This window comes from Perca fluviatilis, chromosome 6 (assembly GCF_010015445.1).
Source record: "Perca fluviatilis chromosome 6, GENO_Pfluv_1.0, whole genome shotgun sequence".
In the NCBI taxonomy this organism is placed as follows: domain Eukaryota; kingdom Metazoa; phylum Chordata; class Actinopteri; order Perciformes; family Percidae; genus Perca; species Perca fluviatilis.
Genome location: NC_053117.1, coordinates 43859159 through 43876743, shown reverse-complemented (window position 1 = coordinate 43876743; position 17585 = coordinate 43859159). Strand labels below are relative to the sequence as shown.

The 17585-nt window shown below is 42.1% G+C and overlaps 2 protein-coding genes across 6 annotated transcripts in view; one reads left to right on the top strand and one right to left on the bottom strand.

Moving 5' to 3' along the window:
• med27 (mediator complex subunit 27) overlaps positions 1-7871 on the bottom strand; it is a 23589-nt gene extending 15718 nt beyond the window's left edge. The window contains exon 1 of the mRNA XM_039803760.1: positions 7669-7871. Within this exon, the coding sequence (XP_039659694.1) occupies positions 7669-7871 (203 nt within the window). The remainder of the gene's footprint in view (positions 1-7668) is intronic.
• A 782-nt stretch (positions 7872-8653) lies between these two features.
• LOC120560874 (netrin-G2-like) overlaps positions 8654-17585 on the top strand; it is a 35694-nt gene continuing 26762 nt past the window's right edge. For 2 of the 5 annotated variants that reach the window (XM_039803756.1, XM_039803754.1), the window contains exons 1-2: positions 8657-8787; positions 10475-10807. In XM_039803756.1, coding sequence (XP_039659690.1) covers positions 10589-10807 — 219 coding nt within the window. In that variant the 5' untranslated portion in view covers positions 8657-8787; positions 10475-10588. Of the gene's footprint in view, positions 8788-9023; positions 9070-10474; positions 10808-17585 lie in introns of all 5 variants that reach the window. The other 3 variants (XM_039803755.1, XM_039803759.1, XM_039803757.1) reach the window with 3 other exon arrangements.

Sequence of the window (17585 nt, the reverse complement as noted above, 5' to 3'; positions counted from 1 at the left end):
GACTGTGTGAGTCTTTAATTTAGCATTCAAGGTTAACTTTGTTTTACCCTGGACTCTCTGTCTCCATGTGTGTGTGTCTGAGTGTCTGATGTAAACAACAATCTGTGAACCTGGTCCAGTATTAAACCAGAACCGAGCTGTAATGTAACCCTACAGGACTAATGTTCAGCAGCAGTTAGAGTCCACTAAAAGTTCTGTTGTTGCTGCTGACAGACTCACATTATTATTCTAAATGTCTGACAACATTATGGGATGGATCCCTACAGAGATAGACCTTTTAGTTAAAGAGTAAGATCCTTTTAGTTTAACATGAAACAGCCCCGAAATCACCATCACCAAACTACACCAGACTCCATGTAAATAATCAGGACTTTTAGCGTGTATAGAGCCAGCATATCTCCACCAGACTCCATGTAAATAATCAGGACTTTTATCATCGTAAAACACACTTCATTCAAAGTGGACAGAAACTAAATAAAACTACCAAAAGCCGTCTTGGTTCATCTCTCCACTGTTCCAACAATCACCACTCTGGTTTGGTTGAAATAAACCCTAAATTTACCCATTTACATGTGGAGATATGCTGGCTCCAGGGGCGGATCTACCGGGGTGGCATAGGGTAGCAAATGCCACTTTGGAAAACTGAGTGGCGCAAAGCGAGGGAGCCAGGAGTCGCGATGAATGGAGACACAGGAGGAAAGAGGTCAAAACGGATTAATATCTATCAAGAAATGAAATTATAATGAAAGCACAGTGCTAGCATAGTTGCGATGCTGATTTTGATTTTGATCCCCCATAAATATTTTTCTAGATCCGCACCCTGGCTGGCTCTATACACGCTAAAAGTCCTGATTATTTACATGGAGTCTGGTGGAGATATGCTGGCTCTATACATGCTAAAGGTCCTGATTATTTACATGGAGTCTGGTAGAAATATGCTGGCTCTATACACGCTAAAAGTCACGCTGAAGTTGGCATCCGATTCGCAGCTTCCGATTCGGCAGTTAAGGGGAAATTTAAGGGAAACTTAAAACTGTCCGATTCAGCAGGGAAACACGATTTACATTGATGATCCTCCGTTTTTTTAACCTATTACTGTATTGAATGAGTGTTAGTCATTACGATAAATGATTAATTATCTCTCAAACACAATTTTAGATTTGTGAAAGCTTTATTGTCTTTATGAGAACACAATAAAAGTAGGTTTCACCGTTTTTTTTTTCATATGTAGACCACATTGGACCAGGTCTAGATCCAAAACCGCAATACCTAGACTTGTTAAACCTGGACTAAATTATCCCAGAGAGCCTAAGGAGTCTTAACACAGTTTAATTTGTGAACTTTATTCTTTTGTAAAATCAATATTTGTTTTTATCCAGGTTCAAAACCGCATACCTAGACTTGTTAAACCTGGACTAAATTATCCCAGAGAGCCTAAGGAGTCTTAAAAACACAGTTTGAGATTTGTGAAAGCTTTATTCTATTTGTGAAAATGCAATAAAGGGAGATTATATTGTTTTTTTTTTTACACATAGACCACATTGGACCAGGTCTAGATCCAAAACCGCAATACCTAGACTTGTTAAACCTGGACTAAATTATCCCAGAGAGCCTAAGGAGTCTTAAAAACACAGTTTGAGATTTCTGAAAGCTTCATTCTGTTTGTGAAAATGCAATAAAAGGGAGATTATACTGGTTTTTTCACACATAGACCACATTGGACCAGGTCCAGATCCAAAACCGCAATACCTAGACTTGTCAAACCTGGACTAAATTATCCCAGAGAGTCTAAGGAGTCTTACAAACACAGTTTGAGATTTGTGAAAGCTTCATTCTATTTGTGAAAATGCAATAAAGGGAGATTATACTGGTTTTTTTTACACATAGACCACATTGGACCAGGTCTAGATCCAAAACCGCAATACCTAGACTTGTCAAACCTGAACTAAATTATCCCAGAGAGCCTAAGGAGTCTTAAAAACACAGTTTGAGATTTGTGAAAGCTTCATTCTATTTGTGAAAATGCAATAAAGGGAGATTATACTGTTTTTTCTTACACAAAGACCACATTGGACCAGGTCTAGATCCAAAACCGCAATACCTAGACTTGTCAAACCTGGACTAAATTATCCCAGAGAGTCTAAGGAGTCTTAAAAACACAGTTTGAGATTTGTGAAAGCTTTATTCTATTTGTACTATACAGGCCAGGTCACGTGTGACGTGATGGCGCCAGTGTTTGCGGCTTGCCGTCTGTCACCGTTGTGTGCGTGTTTGTTTATGCTGTTTTTGTCATTTTTTGCGCAAAATGTTAACCCTCTGCTGGTGTATGATCGCCAGGCACTAATGGATCTTCAACTCTCTGCCAAAGACCTAGTAAAGTCAGAGTATGGATATAAAAATCTGCCTCCGCTTCTATTGGGGATCCCATCCTACCTGTGCCGGCCCACAGCTCCACTTCCCCGGCGTAAACGTTACCGCCGTAGGGGTAAACGCAGCGGACGGCTGGTGAGGATGAAGTTCCGCCTCGACTCGACTTCCTGGAGCGAATACTGTGTGGTCTGTCGCTCCTCCACCTTGAGGCGATTGGGGGACCTTGCCCCTGCCGATTCCTGGTTGGTAGGCCTACCTACTGTGGGCCTGGTTGGGGTGTTAGAGCCTCGCAGGCCCCGCTCTCCTCGTCCCCGTGGGCGTGGGGTGAACTTTCGTAACCTGCGGCCTCTGTGTCGGGTTCCCAGGGTGGTCAACGCCCGCACGCGCTCGCCCGGCTCCTGGCGCGGCGCTGGTTAACGCTAGATCGCTAGCGAATAAAACTTTTATTCTGAATGATTTCTTCACTTCTCGTGGATTGGATTTCTTTTTTATCACTGAGACGTGGATGACTGTTGGTGAGTCCAGTGCTTTCTCTGATTTATTGCCGCATGACTGTTGTTATTTTAACTCCCCACGGATGTCGGGTCGAGGAGGAGGAATAGCAACTGTGTACAAGAATGACTATAAATGTAAACAGCTATCGCTTGAATCCATGCACACAAGCTTTGAACTCAGCTTATTCGAGCTGGGCTGCTCTTACAAAGTGTTGTGCGCAGTGGTCTATCGGCCTCCCAAATATAATAAGGATTTTATAAATGACTTTGCCGTTTTTTTGGCTGACATCATGCCTAAATATGACCATGTCCTTATTGTTGGGGATTTTAACATCCATGTGTGTTGTCCTGATAAGCCAATGGCAAAAGAATTCTTATATCTTATTGACTCTTTTAACCTTGTGCAATATGTGTCTGGCCCCACACATGAACACGGGCACATACTTGATCTTGTCCTATCCTTTGGTCTGCCTGTTATTAACTTAGAGATCTGTGACGCAGTGTTTTCTGACCACATGCCTGTATTATTTGAGTCTGTAATTGCTTTTAATACTTTTAAACCTCGCTGCTGTTAGGCGCTGTAGGATAATTAACCCTTCCACTGCTGCTCAGTTTTCATCTGTCTTCAGTCAGAATAGTGCCATACCACACTCTATTTGTAAGGATCCAGAAGAGCTCAGCTTATGGTTAAACTCCACTTCTCAATTTGTTATAGACAGGGTAGCTCCATTGAAGAGTAGGCAGCCTAAAACAAAAGCGGAGCCCTGGCTAAATGACACAGTTCGTGCTATAAGACGTGACTGCCGTAAAGCTGAGCGCAAATGGAAGAAGGACAAACTGCATGTTTCGTTTCAAATAGTACGAGATTGCTGGCGTCATTATCAGACAATTTTGAAAGAAGCTAAAAGGAAATATTTGTCTGATATTATTCTGTCTAACTCCAACAACCCTCGTATGTTGTTCAAAACTATTTGATTCTGTTCTTAACGTCCAGCACATTACCTGTGCTGACACTTCTCACGCTGTATGTGAACAATTTCTTCATTTTTTTACTGAGAAGGTCACTTCTATTAGGGCAAAAATGACACCTACTCATGACAATTCCATTTCTGTTGTCTGTTCTGCTGTCTTTGAGAAGTTTGAACCTGTTACTCCGTTTGCGCTACAGCAGATTGTTGGCCACATGAAGCCTTCAGGTTCTCCAAATGACATTGTCCCTCCTCGACTTTTTAAGGATGTTTTCCCTACTATATGTACATCTGTTCTTGCAGTTGTCAATAGTAGCCTTTCCTCAGGCGTGGTCCCTGGAAATTTTAAACATGCAGTTGTCCATCCTTTAACTAAAAAACCTGGACTCGACCTTGCAGATCTAGCCAATTTCAGGCCTATATCAAAACTACCTTTCATATCTAAAATACTGGAAAAGCTGGTTTACAGTCAACTAATGGCCTTTTTGGAAGAACACGACATTCTTGAGGTCTTCCAGTCTGGTTTTAAAACCCTGCACAGCACAGAAACTGCTCTTCTAAGAGTATTTAATGATATATTTTTAGCCACTGACTCTGGTGACTGTGTTGTTTTGGTGCTTCTGGACCTAACTGCTGCATTTGACACGGTGGACCATGAAATCCTGATCTCTCGTTTGGAGCAGTGGGTGGGAATCAAGGGTGTAGCTCTCAGCTGGTTCAGGTCCTATTTGGAAGGTCGCACTTTCTGTGTCAGCTATGGTGAATCGGTGTCCTCCTCTTCTCCTCTCTCGTGTGGGGTCCCACAGGGCTCTGTTTTAGGCCCTCTTCTTTTCTCACTCTATCTGCTCCCGCTTGGTACAATACTTAGGAAGCATGGCATTCTATTCCATTGCTATGCTGACGACAGCCAAATCTATGTGCCACTTAAAAAGAGCAACTCTCTCAGACCACTGCTCGAATGCCTGGATGACATAAAGGCCTGGATGGCTTCTAACTTTTTAAGTTTTAATGAAACTAAAACGGAAGTGATGGTTTTTGGTGTCCACACTGGGACCCCTTCTGTCAATTTGGGTCCCTTGGCTCAATATGTCAAGCCAACCGTTACCAATTTAGGAATAAAAATTGACTCAGATATTAAGATGGACAAACAGATTGGGGCGGTGGTTAAAGCAGGCTTTTTCCAATTACGGCAGTTAGCCAAAATAAAGCCGATTCTTACTAGACAGCACTTTGAGACAGTAATGCACGCCTTTGTGACCACTCGGTTGGATTACTGCAACTCCCTGTATGTAGGCATCACTGCTGCTTTAGTCGCTCGTCTTCAGATGGTACAAAACGCTGCGGCGCGTCTCTTAACGGGAACACATAAATATGAGCACATTACCCCCGTTTTAGCCTCACTCCACTGGCTCCCTGTGTATTTTAGGATCCAATTTAAAATTAATTTACTTGTATTTAAATCCTTAAATGGTCTTGCCCCATCATACCTGTCCGACTTGCTACACCCCTACATTCCGACCCGCTTACTCAGGTCAGCTGATCAACTGCGCCTGAATGTTCCTAAAACTAAGCGGAAACTTAGAGGGGACCGTGCTTTTGCCGTGGCGGCTCCAAAAATGTGGAATGAGCTACCTCTGCCTATAAGATAGGCTTCTTCACTGTCTACTTTTAAATCTCTTCTTAAAACCTATCTTTTTTCCTTGGCCTTCCCCAGCAGAGGCTGACCTTTTTCTGTAATTATTTTGACTGTGATACTGTTTTATGTTTAAATGTAGATGTAAATGTTTTATATTATTTTAAATTTTATCTGTACAGCACTTTGTGCAACGTTGGCTGCTTTTAAAGTGCTTTATAAATAAATTTGATTGATTGATTGATTGATTGATTGATTGTGAAAAAGCAATTAAGGAAGATTATACTGGTTTTTTTTTTTTTTTACACACATTAGACCACATTGGACCACAACAAAAAAGTGTGAAATAACTGAAAACATGTCTTATATTTTAGATTCTTCAAAGTAGCCACCCTTTGCTTTTTTGATAACTCTGCAAACCCTTGGTGTTCTCTCAATGAGCTTCATGAGGTAGTCACCTGAAATGGTTTTCACTTCACAGGTGTGCTTTGTCAGGGTTAATTAGTGGAATTTTTCCCCTTATTAATAAAAAAGCAAAGGGTGGCTACTTTGAAGAATCTAAAATATAAGATGTTTTCAGTTATTTCACACTTTTTTGTTGTGGTCTAATGTGTGTAAAAAAACAGTATAATCTCCCTTTATTGCATTTTCACAAATAGAATGAAGCTTTCACAAATCTCAAACTGTGTTTTTAAGACTCCTTATGCTCTCTGGGATAATTTAGTCCAGGTTTGACAAGTCTAGGTATTGCGGTTTTGGATCTAGACCTGGTCCAATGTGGTCTGTGTAAAAAAAAACAGTATAATCTCCCTTTATTGCATTTTCACAAATAGAATGAAGCTTTCACAAATCTCAAACTGTGTTTTTAAGACTCCTTAGGCTCTCTGGGATAATTTAGTCCAGGTTTGACAAGTCTAGGTATTGCGGTTTTGGATCTGGACCTGGTCCAATGTGGTCTATGTGTAAAAAAAAAAAACAGTATAATCTCCCTTTATTGCATTTTCACAAATAGAATGAAGCTTTCACAAATCTCAAACTGTGTTTTTAAGACTCCTTAGGCTCTCTGGGATAATTTAGTCCAGGTTTGACAAGTCTAGGTATTGCGGTTTTGGATCTAGACCTGGTCCAATGTGGTCTGTGTAAAAAAAACAGTATAATCTCCCTTTATTGCATTTTCACAAATAGAATGAAGCTTTCACAAATCTCAAACTGTGTTTGTAAGACTCCTTAGGCTCTCTGGGATAATTTAGTTCAGGTTTGACAAGTCTAGGTATTGCGGTTTTGGATCTGGACCTGGTCCAATGTGGTCTATGTGTAAAAAAAAAACAGTATAATCTCCCTTTATTGCATTTTCACAAATAGAATGAAGCTTTCACAAATCTCAAACTGTGTTTTTAAGACTCCTTAGGCTCTCTGGGATAATTTAGTCCAGGTTTGACAAGTCTAGGTATTGCAGTTTTGGATCTAGACCTGTTCCGATGTGGTCTACATATGCAAAAAACAGTATAATCTCCCTTTATTGCATTTTCACAAATAGAATGAAGCTTTCACAAATATCAAACTGTGTTTGTAAGACTCCTTAGGCTCTCTGGGATAATTTAGTCCAGGTTTGACAAGTCTAGGTATTGCGGTTTTGGATCTGGACCTGGTCCAATGTGGTCTATGTGTAAAAAAAAAACAGTATAATCTCCCTTTATTGCATTTTCACAAATAGAATGAAGCTTTCACAAATCTCAAACTGTGTTTTTAAGACTCCTTAGGCTCTCTGGGATAATTTAGTCCAGGTTTGACAAGTCTAGGTATTGCAGTTTTGGATCTAGACCTGGTCCAATGTGGTCTACATATGGAAAAAAAACGGTGAAACCTACTTTTATTGTGTTCTCATAAAGACAATAAAGCTTTCACAAATCTAAAATTGTGTTTGAGAGATAATTAATCATTTATCGTAATGACTAACACTCATTCAATACAGTAATAGGTTAAAAAAACGGAGGATCATCAATGTAAATCGTGTTTCCCTGCTGAATCGGACAGTTTTAAGTTTCCCTTAAATTTCCCCTTAACTGCCGAATCGGAAGCTGCGAATCGGATGCCAACTTCAAAAGTCCTGATTATTTACATGGAGTCTGGTGGAGATATGCTGGCTCTATACACGCTAAAAGTCCTGATTATTTATACGGAGTCTGGTGTGCGGCGGACTCACTTCAGGTCTCTGTTGACTGCCTGCAGGTTGTCCTGGAACTCGGCTATAAACTGCTTCTCGCGGCCCTCCAAGGTCTCGCGGTTCTTCATGCCATCTTTCAGGGACTCGAACACGCGGCTCACGCTGGAACGGAGCGCCTGGATGCCGCTGATAGCGTGAGAGAAAGCGTCCAGGTTCACCCCAACATTCACCACGTCCGCCATCTTCTCTGTTGTCTCTGCTGCTGCTGGCGCTCAGAGATGACGTCAGAGGTCAAACGTTCTCCAAGCATGGAGAAAACTTAGTTTATCAAAAAACATGTCTATGTTCATTTGATCGGTGTTTATATTCAGCTCATAATAACGTAACGTTTGAATTTATTCTTTACAACAAAAACTCTCAAAACTACAAAAACAAAATTTATGTATTTATTTATTATTACTCTTGGAACAAACATTTATATAATATTGTTGGTTGTTCCATTAATGCCAATCAGGCATAATAAGGGACACACACACACACACAGACACACACACGCACACACACGCACACATACACACGCACACGCACACATACACACACACACAGACACACACACACACACACACACACACAGACACACACACACACACACACACACACACACACACAGACACACACACACACAATACACAGACACACACACACACACACATACAGACACACACACACACACACACAGACACACACGCACACATACACAAACACACACACACACACACACACAGAGACAGAGAGATAGAGAGAGAGGGGTAGAGAGATAGAGAGAGGGAGAGAGAGGTAGAGAGAGGTAGAGAAAGAGAGAGAGAGAGAAGAGAAAAAAAAAAAAAAAAAAAAAAAAAAAAAAAAAAAAAAAAAAAAAGAGAGAGAGAGAGAGAGAGAGAGACAGAGAGAGAGACAGAGAGAGAGAGAGAGAGATCTCTGAGAGGATTTTCTCTCTTCAGCAGAGAGGAGAGGGGGAGGAGATCAGGAGGAAGAGAGAAGAGAAGAAGAGGAACACGCAGAAGACAAGACAGAGAAAGAGAAGAAGAGAAGAAGTTTTATTCAATTTAATCAGCTGATCAATAATCACGTGAAGACGGACGGAAACACCACAGACAGGTGAGAGACAGACAGGTGGAGAGACAGAGAGACAGGTGGAGAGACAGACAGGTGAGAGAGAGACAGGTGGAGAGACAGAGAGAGACAGACAGGTGGAGAGACAGACAGGTGGAGAGACAGACAGGTAAGAGAGAGACAGGTGGAGAGACAGACAGGTGGAGAGACAGGTGGAGAGACAGACAGGTGGATTAATTAGTTTTTCTTTCTCTGCTTGTTCAACGTTCACCTGATCAAAGATAAAAGCAGCGGATTATTGTCTTCAACATGAACACAGCTGATCAGGTATAATTATCTGCTGTTTTCACCTGATCATCTGCTTATGTTATATTAATCATAATATAATATCCTGGATGTCTGTTGAACTGTCTAACCCCCCAAAACATCTGAGAAGAAGTTAATTGAATATGTCTTTAAAGCTCGTTGTCATGAAGCTAGTTTCCATCCAGTACGTTGTTATTCTTATTTACAGATTGTTGTGAATATGTCTCTCAGGTGAATCGGGACTTCTATTAATGAATGTGTGAAACGGCTTGGAGCTGAATCCTGTCCAATCTGTTGCAATCCTAATCTCACATATAGGACTGTGTGACTTTATTCTGTTGAAATGTATGAATTTCATACAGAGAAAGTTCAGCCTTGTGCATTTTCAATCATCATCACAAAATGTAGCTGTAGTGTATATCAGAAAATATCTAAAGAGGACAATTTGAATATATAAAGAACACAACTAAGCTTTTAGACCAAACTAAGCCTGTTCTTAGTGAGCAAGGACACGAGGACTGGGACATGTTCATGGACCTAAAGGTTGACTTCTGAGGACTACAGGTTTAGTGACAGGCTTCATCAGCTCATCCAGTGTTTGCTGCTGTTTGGAACAATTGTTTTGAGAAATCCTTCTTGAAAAAAAAAAAAAATTCTTGGTTTGCAAATGTTAAGAATGATTGGAGAAATGTACCAACGTGACTTGTTTGTCAGCAGAGTTTCTTCTACTTCTGTGTGTTTCATTATTATCAGTTATTACAGCTCTTAAAACGTTGGAAGTAGTGTCTGCCTTCAGAATAAAGGGCCAATAAATAATCCAATATGTGTTTGTGTTTGAAGAGAGTAGAACGATTTTAATAAAGAAGTCTCTGAGTCTCAGTTTAATCTTCTGTCTCTTCACACTCAAACACACTGGCTCTGCAGCGTGGCTTCTCCAAGCTGGGCATGTCTTGTTTAATTGTTGATTTATTAATATTTTCTCTTTTTGAATGTGTTTTCCAGTTACAGTGCATTGAGCTCTAAGGGCCACCGTAACATTATGTTAAAATAACAGGAAACAGCTTCTCAAATACACTGAAAAATATAATTAAAGTTTACAATAAATGTTGGAAAGGAACTTACTTTCAATGAGCAGACAGACAGACAGACAGACAGACAGACAGACCGGTAGACAGGCAGGCAGACAGGCAGACAGGCAGGCAGGCAGACAGACAGGCAGACAGACAGACAGACAGACAGACAGGCAGACAGACAGGCAGGCAGACAGGCAGACAGGCAGACAGACAGATAGAAAGTCAGAGAGACAGATAGGCAGACAGGCAGGCAGACAGGCAGGCAGACAGGCAGACAGACAGACAGACAGACAGACAGGCAGACAGGCAGACAGACAGACAGACAGATTATAAAACCTGTGTGTCTGTTGCAGATCGGTCGAGGGACGGAGCCTCTTCAGGTGTTTACATTATCACCATGACAACCACCTGTCTGAGCTGAACCTGTGGGATGTGAGGTGCAGAGGAACTTCCTGTCTGACATCACCATGCCCCCCCTCCTGCTGCTGCTGTTGCCGGCGCTGGCTTGCTGTCAGAGCGCCGGTCCGTTCGACGAGTGTCGGTCTCTGCGCGGCTCGGAGGCCGGGCCGGGCTGGGAGTTCTTCCCCTGCCAGCCCCCCCCCGCCAACATGAAGGAAGTCATGCAGATCAGAGTCGACCCGCCAGGGATTACCTGCGGAAACCCACCGGAGAGGTTCTGCACACTGGTGAGACTCACACACCTGAACACACCTAAACATACCTGAAGACACCTGAACACACCTAAACACACCTGAACACACCTGAACATACCTAAACATACCTGAACACACCTGAACATACCTGAACACACCTGAACACACCTGAACACACCTAAACATACCTGAACACACCTGAACATACCTGAACATCCATGAACACACCTGAACACACCTAAACATACCTGAACACACCTGAACACACCAGAACATACCAGGACACACCTGAACACACCTGAACACAACTGAACACACCTATACATACCTGAACACACCTGAACATACCTGAAGATACCTGAACACACCTGAACATACCTGAACACACCTGAACACCTGAACACACCTTAACATATCTGAACACACCTGAACACACCTTAACACACCTAGGATATGGGTGGTTTGTCCCCCTAATATGACCCACAGGAGCATTTCATAAGTTAGCACCCCTAGTGGTGGCAGGAAATCCGTCCTCATATCTAAACCAGAGAAGGTAACGATAGCTTTATAAACACGTGATTAACATTGTGAACGTTGTTTGGTTTGGTTAGGGTTGATGGTCAGTGGGGGTCCGGGGTCTTGTTTGTGAGCCTGACTGCAGAGGGGAAGACACTGTTTTTACGGCTTGAGGTTTTGGTCCTGATTGACCCCATCAGACCCCTGTAGGCGGACCCAGGTGGTCAATCTCTCACCTGTAGGCGGACCGAGGTGGTCAATCTCTCACCTGTAGGCGGACCCAGGTGGTCAATCTCTCACCTGTAGGCGGACTCATCCCCACCAGAGATGAGTCAAATCAGAGTGGTGTCGTCCACAAACTTCAGGAGCTTAACGGACTGGTGACTGAAGAGTGCATGTGCCGGAGGATGAAATGAAGATCCATGTTGCTTGGCTCGTCTACAGACCTGTTGGCTCTATAGGTGGACTGCAGAGGGTCCAGGAGTGGGTTTGTGAGCCAGAACAAGTTCATAACCACAGAGGTCAGGGCGACAGGTCTGTAGTCATTTAGTCATCTAGCCTGAACACACATCGGAAGCATGTAGTTCTAGGGTTTGGTCTGACATAGTTAACTTAGCTGCGGCAATACGATTCATACGGCGTTTCTGCGATGGTTAAGTGTGAATACATGTAACGTAAGATGCAACTGTTGAGCCATCTTTCTTTTTTGGAACAATAGTAATGATTTAAGGAGAAATTCTTTAAAGCTATACAGAAGATGCTTGTCTAAAAAGAGGAAAATGTCCTCACTGCTTCAGTGCTGTAAAAGCAGAAGTTGTGAGGTTCAGTTAACTCTTTCAAGAGTAGGTTGGATACATTTAGTTGTACAAGATGTCATGTACAATTATAAAGCTGGTTTATAAATTATTTATGAAATGTAAGTAATTGTTATACATGAAATTAGCGTGATTTCAAATGTGTTCATTACAATCTTTTTGTTGTATTTAGCATTTGAGTCTGAAAAATTAGGATTTTATATCCTGTACCAGAAATGTTCAATACATTTCAAAAGGCAAACAGAGTGTCATTAGCCTAGCAACATCATGGCTACAATCAACCCATAATGCACTTCTTTCTGCTCAAGCCGGTGTCAGAAAGAATATCAGCAAACGTGATGTTCAAAAATATCCAGTCTGATAAAGTAATCAATATTTTACGTACAAAAATGAAAGTTTCTGCTGTCAATCATCTCCAGACCCCTCAGATTCCTCTGTGACCTGACCCCTCAGGTTGGACACCACCCTCACCCAGCGTCCTGCTGTCTGTCTAATTGTTCCTTTGGGGGGTCGGGACCCTCAGGTTGGACACCACCCTTACCCAGCGTCCTGCTGTCTGTTTAATTGTTTCTTTGGGGGGTCGGGACCCTCAGGTTGGACACCACCCTTACCCAGCATCCTGCTGTCTGTCTAATTGTTCCTTTGGGAAGCTCGAGTCATGTCTGAATTATTGATAAATGTTGTAATGAACATATAACAGTTGTAACGAAGGGTTATTTTGTATCTGTTGCAAATGTCCTTTAAATGGATATGTTTCTAGTGTATAAAGGGTTATCCCTTCATACACTAGAAACATATCCCTTTATACAGTATATAAAGGGAAATCTTTCTGGTGTTTCCAGTATATAAAGGGATATGTTTCCAGTGATTAAAACTCCAGTGGAGTCTGAGACTTGACATAATCAGGTGGTAACTCAGTTCACATCAACAGTACATGCAGATAACTTTAGTCTGGTGAAGAGAACCATCTGGAAGGGCTTTGAAACTCAACTTGCCATTCAAAAGACTCTTTTCTTTCTCCATTTCTACTTAAGGAGCTTTGTTTCTGCTTGACATCCACAACGTTACTGCTGCTTGGCTTCCTGATTTCACAAACTACGGAGCAGCCCAAGGCCCAAATCACAGGACGCACGCAAGTTAATGTCGCGTCAAAAAGACTTAGTGGCATTAAAAGGAAATTGCTTAACTCGCATTCAACAGAGTTTAGTGTTAGCTAATTTATAGTTAAATGAACTGAACAGATGTAACTGGAGTCAGATAGTTAAATCCTGTTGTCCTGTTTCTGCAGTGTGACAGTTGGCAGCTGCAGTAAACAGTTTAACCTCTGACACACTGATGGGATTAACATCAGTGGTAATCCATCACACACTGCACATGTACAGTCCCCTCCAAAAGTACTGGAACGGCAAGGCAAATTCCTTTGTTTTTGTTGTTCACTGAAGACATTTGGGTTTAAGATCAAAAGTATGAGTATGAGACAAGAGTTTATTATTTTTTTTATTTTGACAATGCACATTAAAGGGGTGACAGAATGCAAAACCGATTTTACCCTGTCATAGTTGAATAACGACAGTTCGGTGGGTAAATAGGACATACATAGAAGCTCAAAATCCCATTGACACCCCTTTACTATGAAAATCTCATATTTTGAAACTGCTGCTGAAAACGGGCGAATCTCAACAAAGCTGAAAGTTGACGGCAACCTCCCAAGACCTGTAACTTTGTCACACCCATGGGTGTATTTAGGGGCCGTCCACACGGAAACGTTTTTTTGTGCAAACGCACATGTTTTACATCGTTTGGGCCGACCGTCCAGACGAATCCTGCAAACGCACTGCCTGAAAACGCACTTTTTTGAAACCAGGTCTCAGGGTGAAAAAATTCGAAAACGGCTCTCGTTTGGCTTCGTATGGATGGTAATTACGGATCCGTATCGATGATGTCATCGCCACACCCCTCTTTTACACCCTCTCCCACGGCCGCTGACGCACACAACTGCGGTGAAGCGAGCATGTCCCATCTCCATGGTCAAACCAGCTCACTTCATCTAAATACTCTGCTCCCTGACCCTTCCCTCTGGATTCTACACAAGATATATTGCTAACGTTATGTAGCCAACGTTAAACATCGCTAAAGTAGCTGACCGCTCCAGCAGCGAAGTAACGTTAACATTAGCTGCTATGGCTATCTGTTTATAAAGTGGAAGTAGATAATTTATCATCAACTAGCTAGCTAATCTGTCTGCTTATCAACTCCCTGAACGGATTATAGTAACTTTTACCACGGTTTATTGTAGAAAGGCTACTGCAAGAAAAACGTATAGATTATTAAAAAGACATCATTCATGGATCATTGATGTTTGTTTAACTGCCGATGTTAGAGCTAGCGAACGTTAGCGCGCTAACGTTAGCTCGCTGCTAGCGCGCTGCAATCATGCAAAATAAAAAGCAATCCAACAGCACATTATCCAACGTAAACAAAGACACGTTTTCTTGCGGCAGCCTTTATAAAATGAGCAGTGGTGAAAGTTATTATAGTCCACGGATGTATTAAGAGAAAATGATAATCTAGCTAGTCATGTTATGATCGGAAGAGGAAGTGACTATGCTCTTCTTCTCCGTTTTTTTTGATAAATTTCTGTAGCAGAAACAGCGCCGCCTATAGGCCTGGCATATGAAGTAGCGTATTGAGTCATTTACAAGTGGATTCGTTTGGACGCAACTATTCTTGAAACGAATCCAGGGAAGACGGGTAAAAAAAAGATCGTTTTGGTATGTGTGGACGGGGCCTAAGAGAACAGTCACGCCCCAACATTTACATAGGCTACACAACTGACCTGAGATCAGGTAGTCTTCTGAATCTAGGTCACGCAGATCTCTGCTATTCCATTACAAAATTCACTTCTGAAACTTTTTTATGCGAGAAATCAACCATGTAAAGCTCAAATATGGGCCGTTTTACGAAAATGGATGGCTAATTGCAAATTTTGTCCGACTGTGTGTCGCGCAAACTCATCCTTTTCTGGGTGACTGGACTACCACATGCTGCTGCCCTGACAGAGCTCCAGGGCCTGCAGTTCGCTGTTCTCCCTCCCCTCTTCCTGCTAAATGGTCGACCGGTGAGTGACTGAGACCGCGGTCAGCGAGCTTGTTACGCCCGCAATCTCTTACCGCAGCCCGCAGGTTCCAGTTAATCTTCTAATGGATATGTGTGTTGCGTTATTTAAACAAATGATCGGGGAAATAAACGCCTCTTGTCCGCAAGTCTCATTGATAGAGCCGAGGTGAGCTAGAGTCCATCAATGACAGCTAGCTAGCCTCCTCCTAACTCTGACATTCACAAAAATCATTCCATTGAAATCCGAAATCGGACAAGTGTTAGCTAAGCTTTGTAAGACCTTTGGGAACCTGTAATATTCATGCCGTGACGAAATTCAAACTGTAAATATAGCTACAGTTATGCCGAAAGTGTAGCTAGCTAGGTGCGATATTTCCCCATTGTATTGAATGGGACATATAGCTAGCAGCTGCTCGTCCTACAAAGACGCCTTGCGTTCATAAAAATGCCTTAAAATCAAATCGGACACAACGGTTAGCTTTATAAGACATTGGGGAATGATGTTTTTTAAGTGGCGTGACGAAATTCAAACTGTAAATATACTTTAGTTATGCCAAAAGTGTAGCTAGCTAGCTGCGATATTTCCTTTCTCGTCAGACTGTGTGGAGCTCCTAAAGTCCGACACGTCTTACCAAATTTACAATTAGCCATCAATTTTCGTAAAACGGCCCATATTTGAGATTTATATAGTTGATTTCTCGCATAAAAAAGTCTCAGAAGTGAATTTGGTAATGAAACATTGCAGTGTCTGGAATATGAGATTCTGTCACATCTCTAATGTGTGTGTATTGGGGATTTGCTCAACCAATCAGCGCACGTCTCTAATGTGTGCGTATGGCAATTCGCTCAACCAATCAGCGCGCAGCTCATCTAAATATTCATGACCATACCATATTTGGAAGAAAAGCTCTTGTTACAAATAGGGCCAAAACACAGGGATGTTTTCAGGGCCAATAAAATATCAACCAGGCCATTTTCAGCCCAACCAATGTTACATATCCCATTAGGAGACCATAAGGAACAGTGTGAAATACCCTACGTAATCATTCTATCACCCATTTAATGAACATTTCTGTAAATGTTCACCAGATTTAGCCAGTTCACTAATTTTGAACTGCAGTCCTAGTTGCCTAGCATGCATGTCTTTATGGTGGGAAGAAACGAGAGAACCTGGGGGAATCCCACACAGACACGGGGAGAACATGCAAACTCCACACAGAAAGAGCTCAGACGACCTGGGTTTGAACCCACAACCTTCTTGCCGTGAGGCTAAAGTGCTAACCACTGAGCCACCGTGCTGTCAAAGGACAGAAGGTAAGCTTTTATTTCCTGGTATTTACTAGATGTGTTAAACAACTCAGGACCTACCACCGTTTGTATTGGACCACAGCATTTTTAGGTGAGCAAAAATATTGGAACAAATAATCTTAAAGTAAATTACCAGAGGTGGGTAGAGTAGCCAAAAATTGTACACAAGATGCTTTCAATCACAAAGGTGGATCACTTGTTATCGGGGTCAATCGCCGTGGTAACTCATGCTGGACGCCTAACCTGGTCGGGAGCAGGTTAAGTTGGAGATCAGAGATCAACCAGTGTTAAAGCACCGCCTACTGACCAATCAATACTCCATTGATAATGGCGTCACCGTTCTTAGAAGATCAGGCGGAGCTCGGTGCACGGAGAGAGAGAGAGAGAGAGAGAGAGAGAGGGGGAGAGAGAGAGAAAGAGAGGGGTGCGCTCATACAAAAAACATTTAGAGACCGACAGCCCCGTTAACAGTCCCTGATGGTTATATTTGCCAAGTGTAATGCGCACAGCGGTTTGAATTATGTTTTTTATATTTTTTATTTGCTCTCACGATCTCTACCTCTGCCAGGGTTGCAACTGAAATAAAAGGCTAAAGCAATGACAGCTTATGGAAAGTACAAGTGTAATTATGGTCAGATCTTGTGCCTGACTGATGGGGAAGTGATATTGATAAGCGTTGTGCGCATCTACAGTGTCGGCTATTTTTTTTTTTTGCCAGATGTCCTCCTGTTTTAGGAAGCAGCGACTGTATTGCGTTTTGTTGTCCGTCGACCGTGTCTGTGTTCTTCATATTTATGTAGAATTATAGTTTGCTCTTCTATGTAAAATATGTGGCTATTGTTCATGTTGTGCAAACATCGCCTCTTTCATGTGTACACGCGCCGCTGGATTGGGAAACCCTGGGTTGACTGAACTAGTTGTTAACAACTGTCATGACACAGCTTGCGGGACCGCGGTTGTTAGGTTAGGTGAAGCCGGGTAACTGAAAGAAATCCAGGGCATAGGGCTATCCCCCAAAAAATGGGAAATAACACCATTATTTCCCTTTTTTTTTG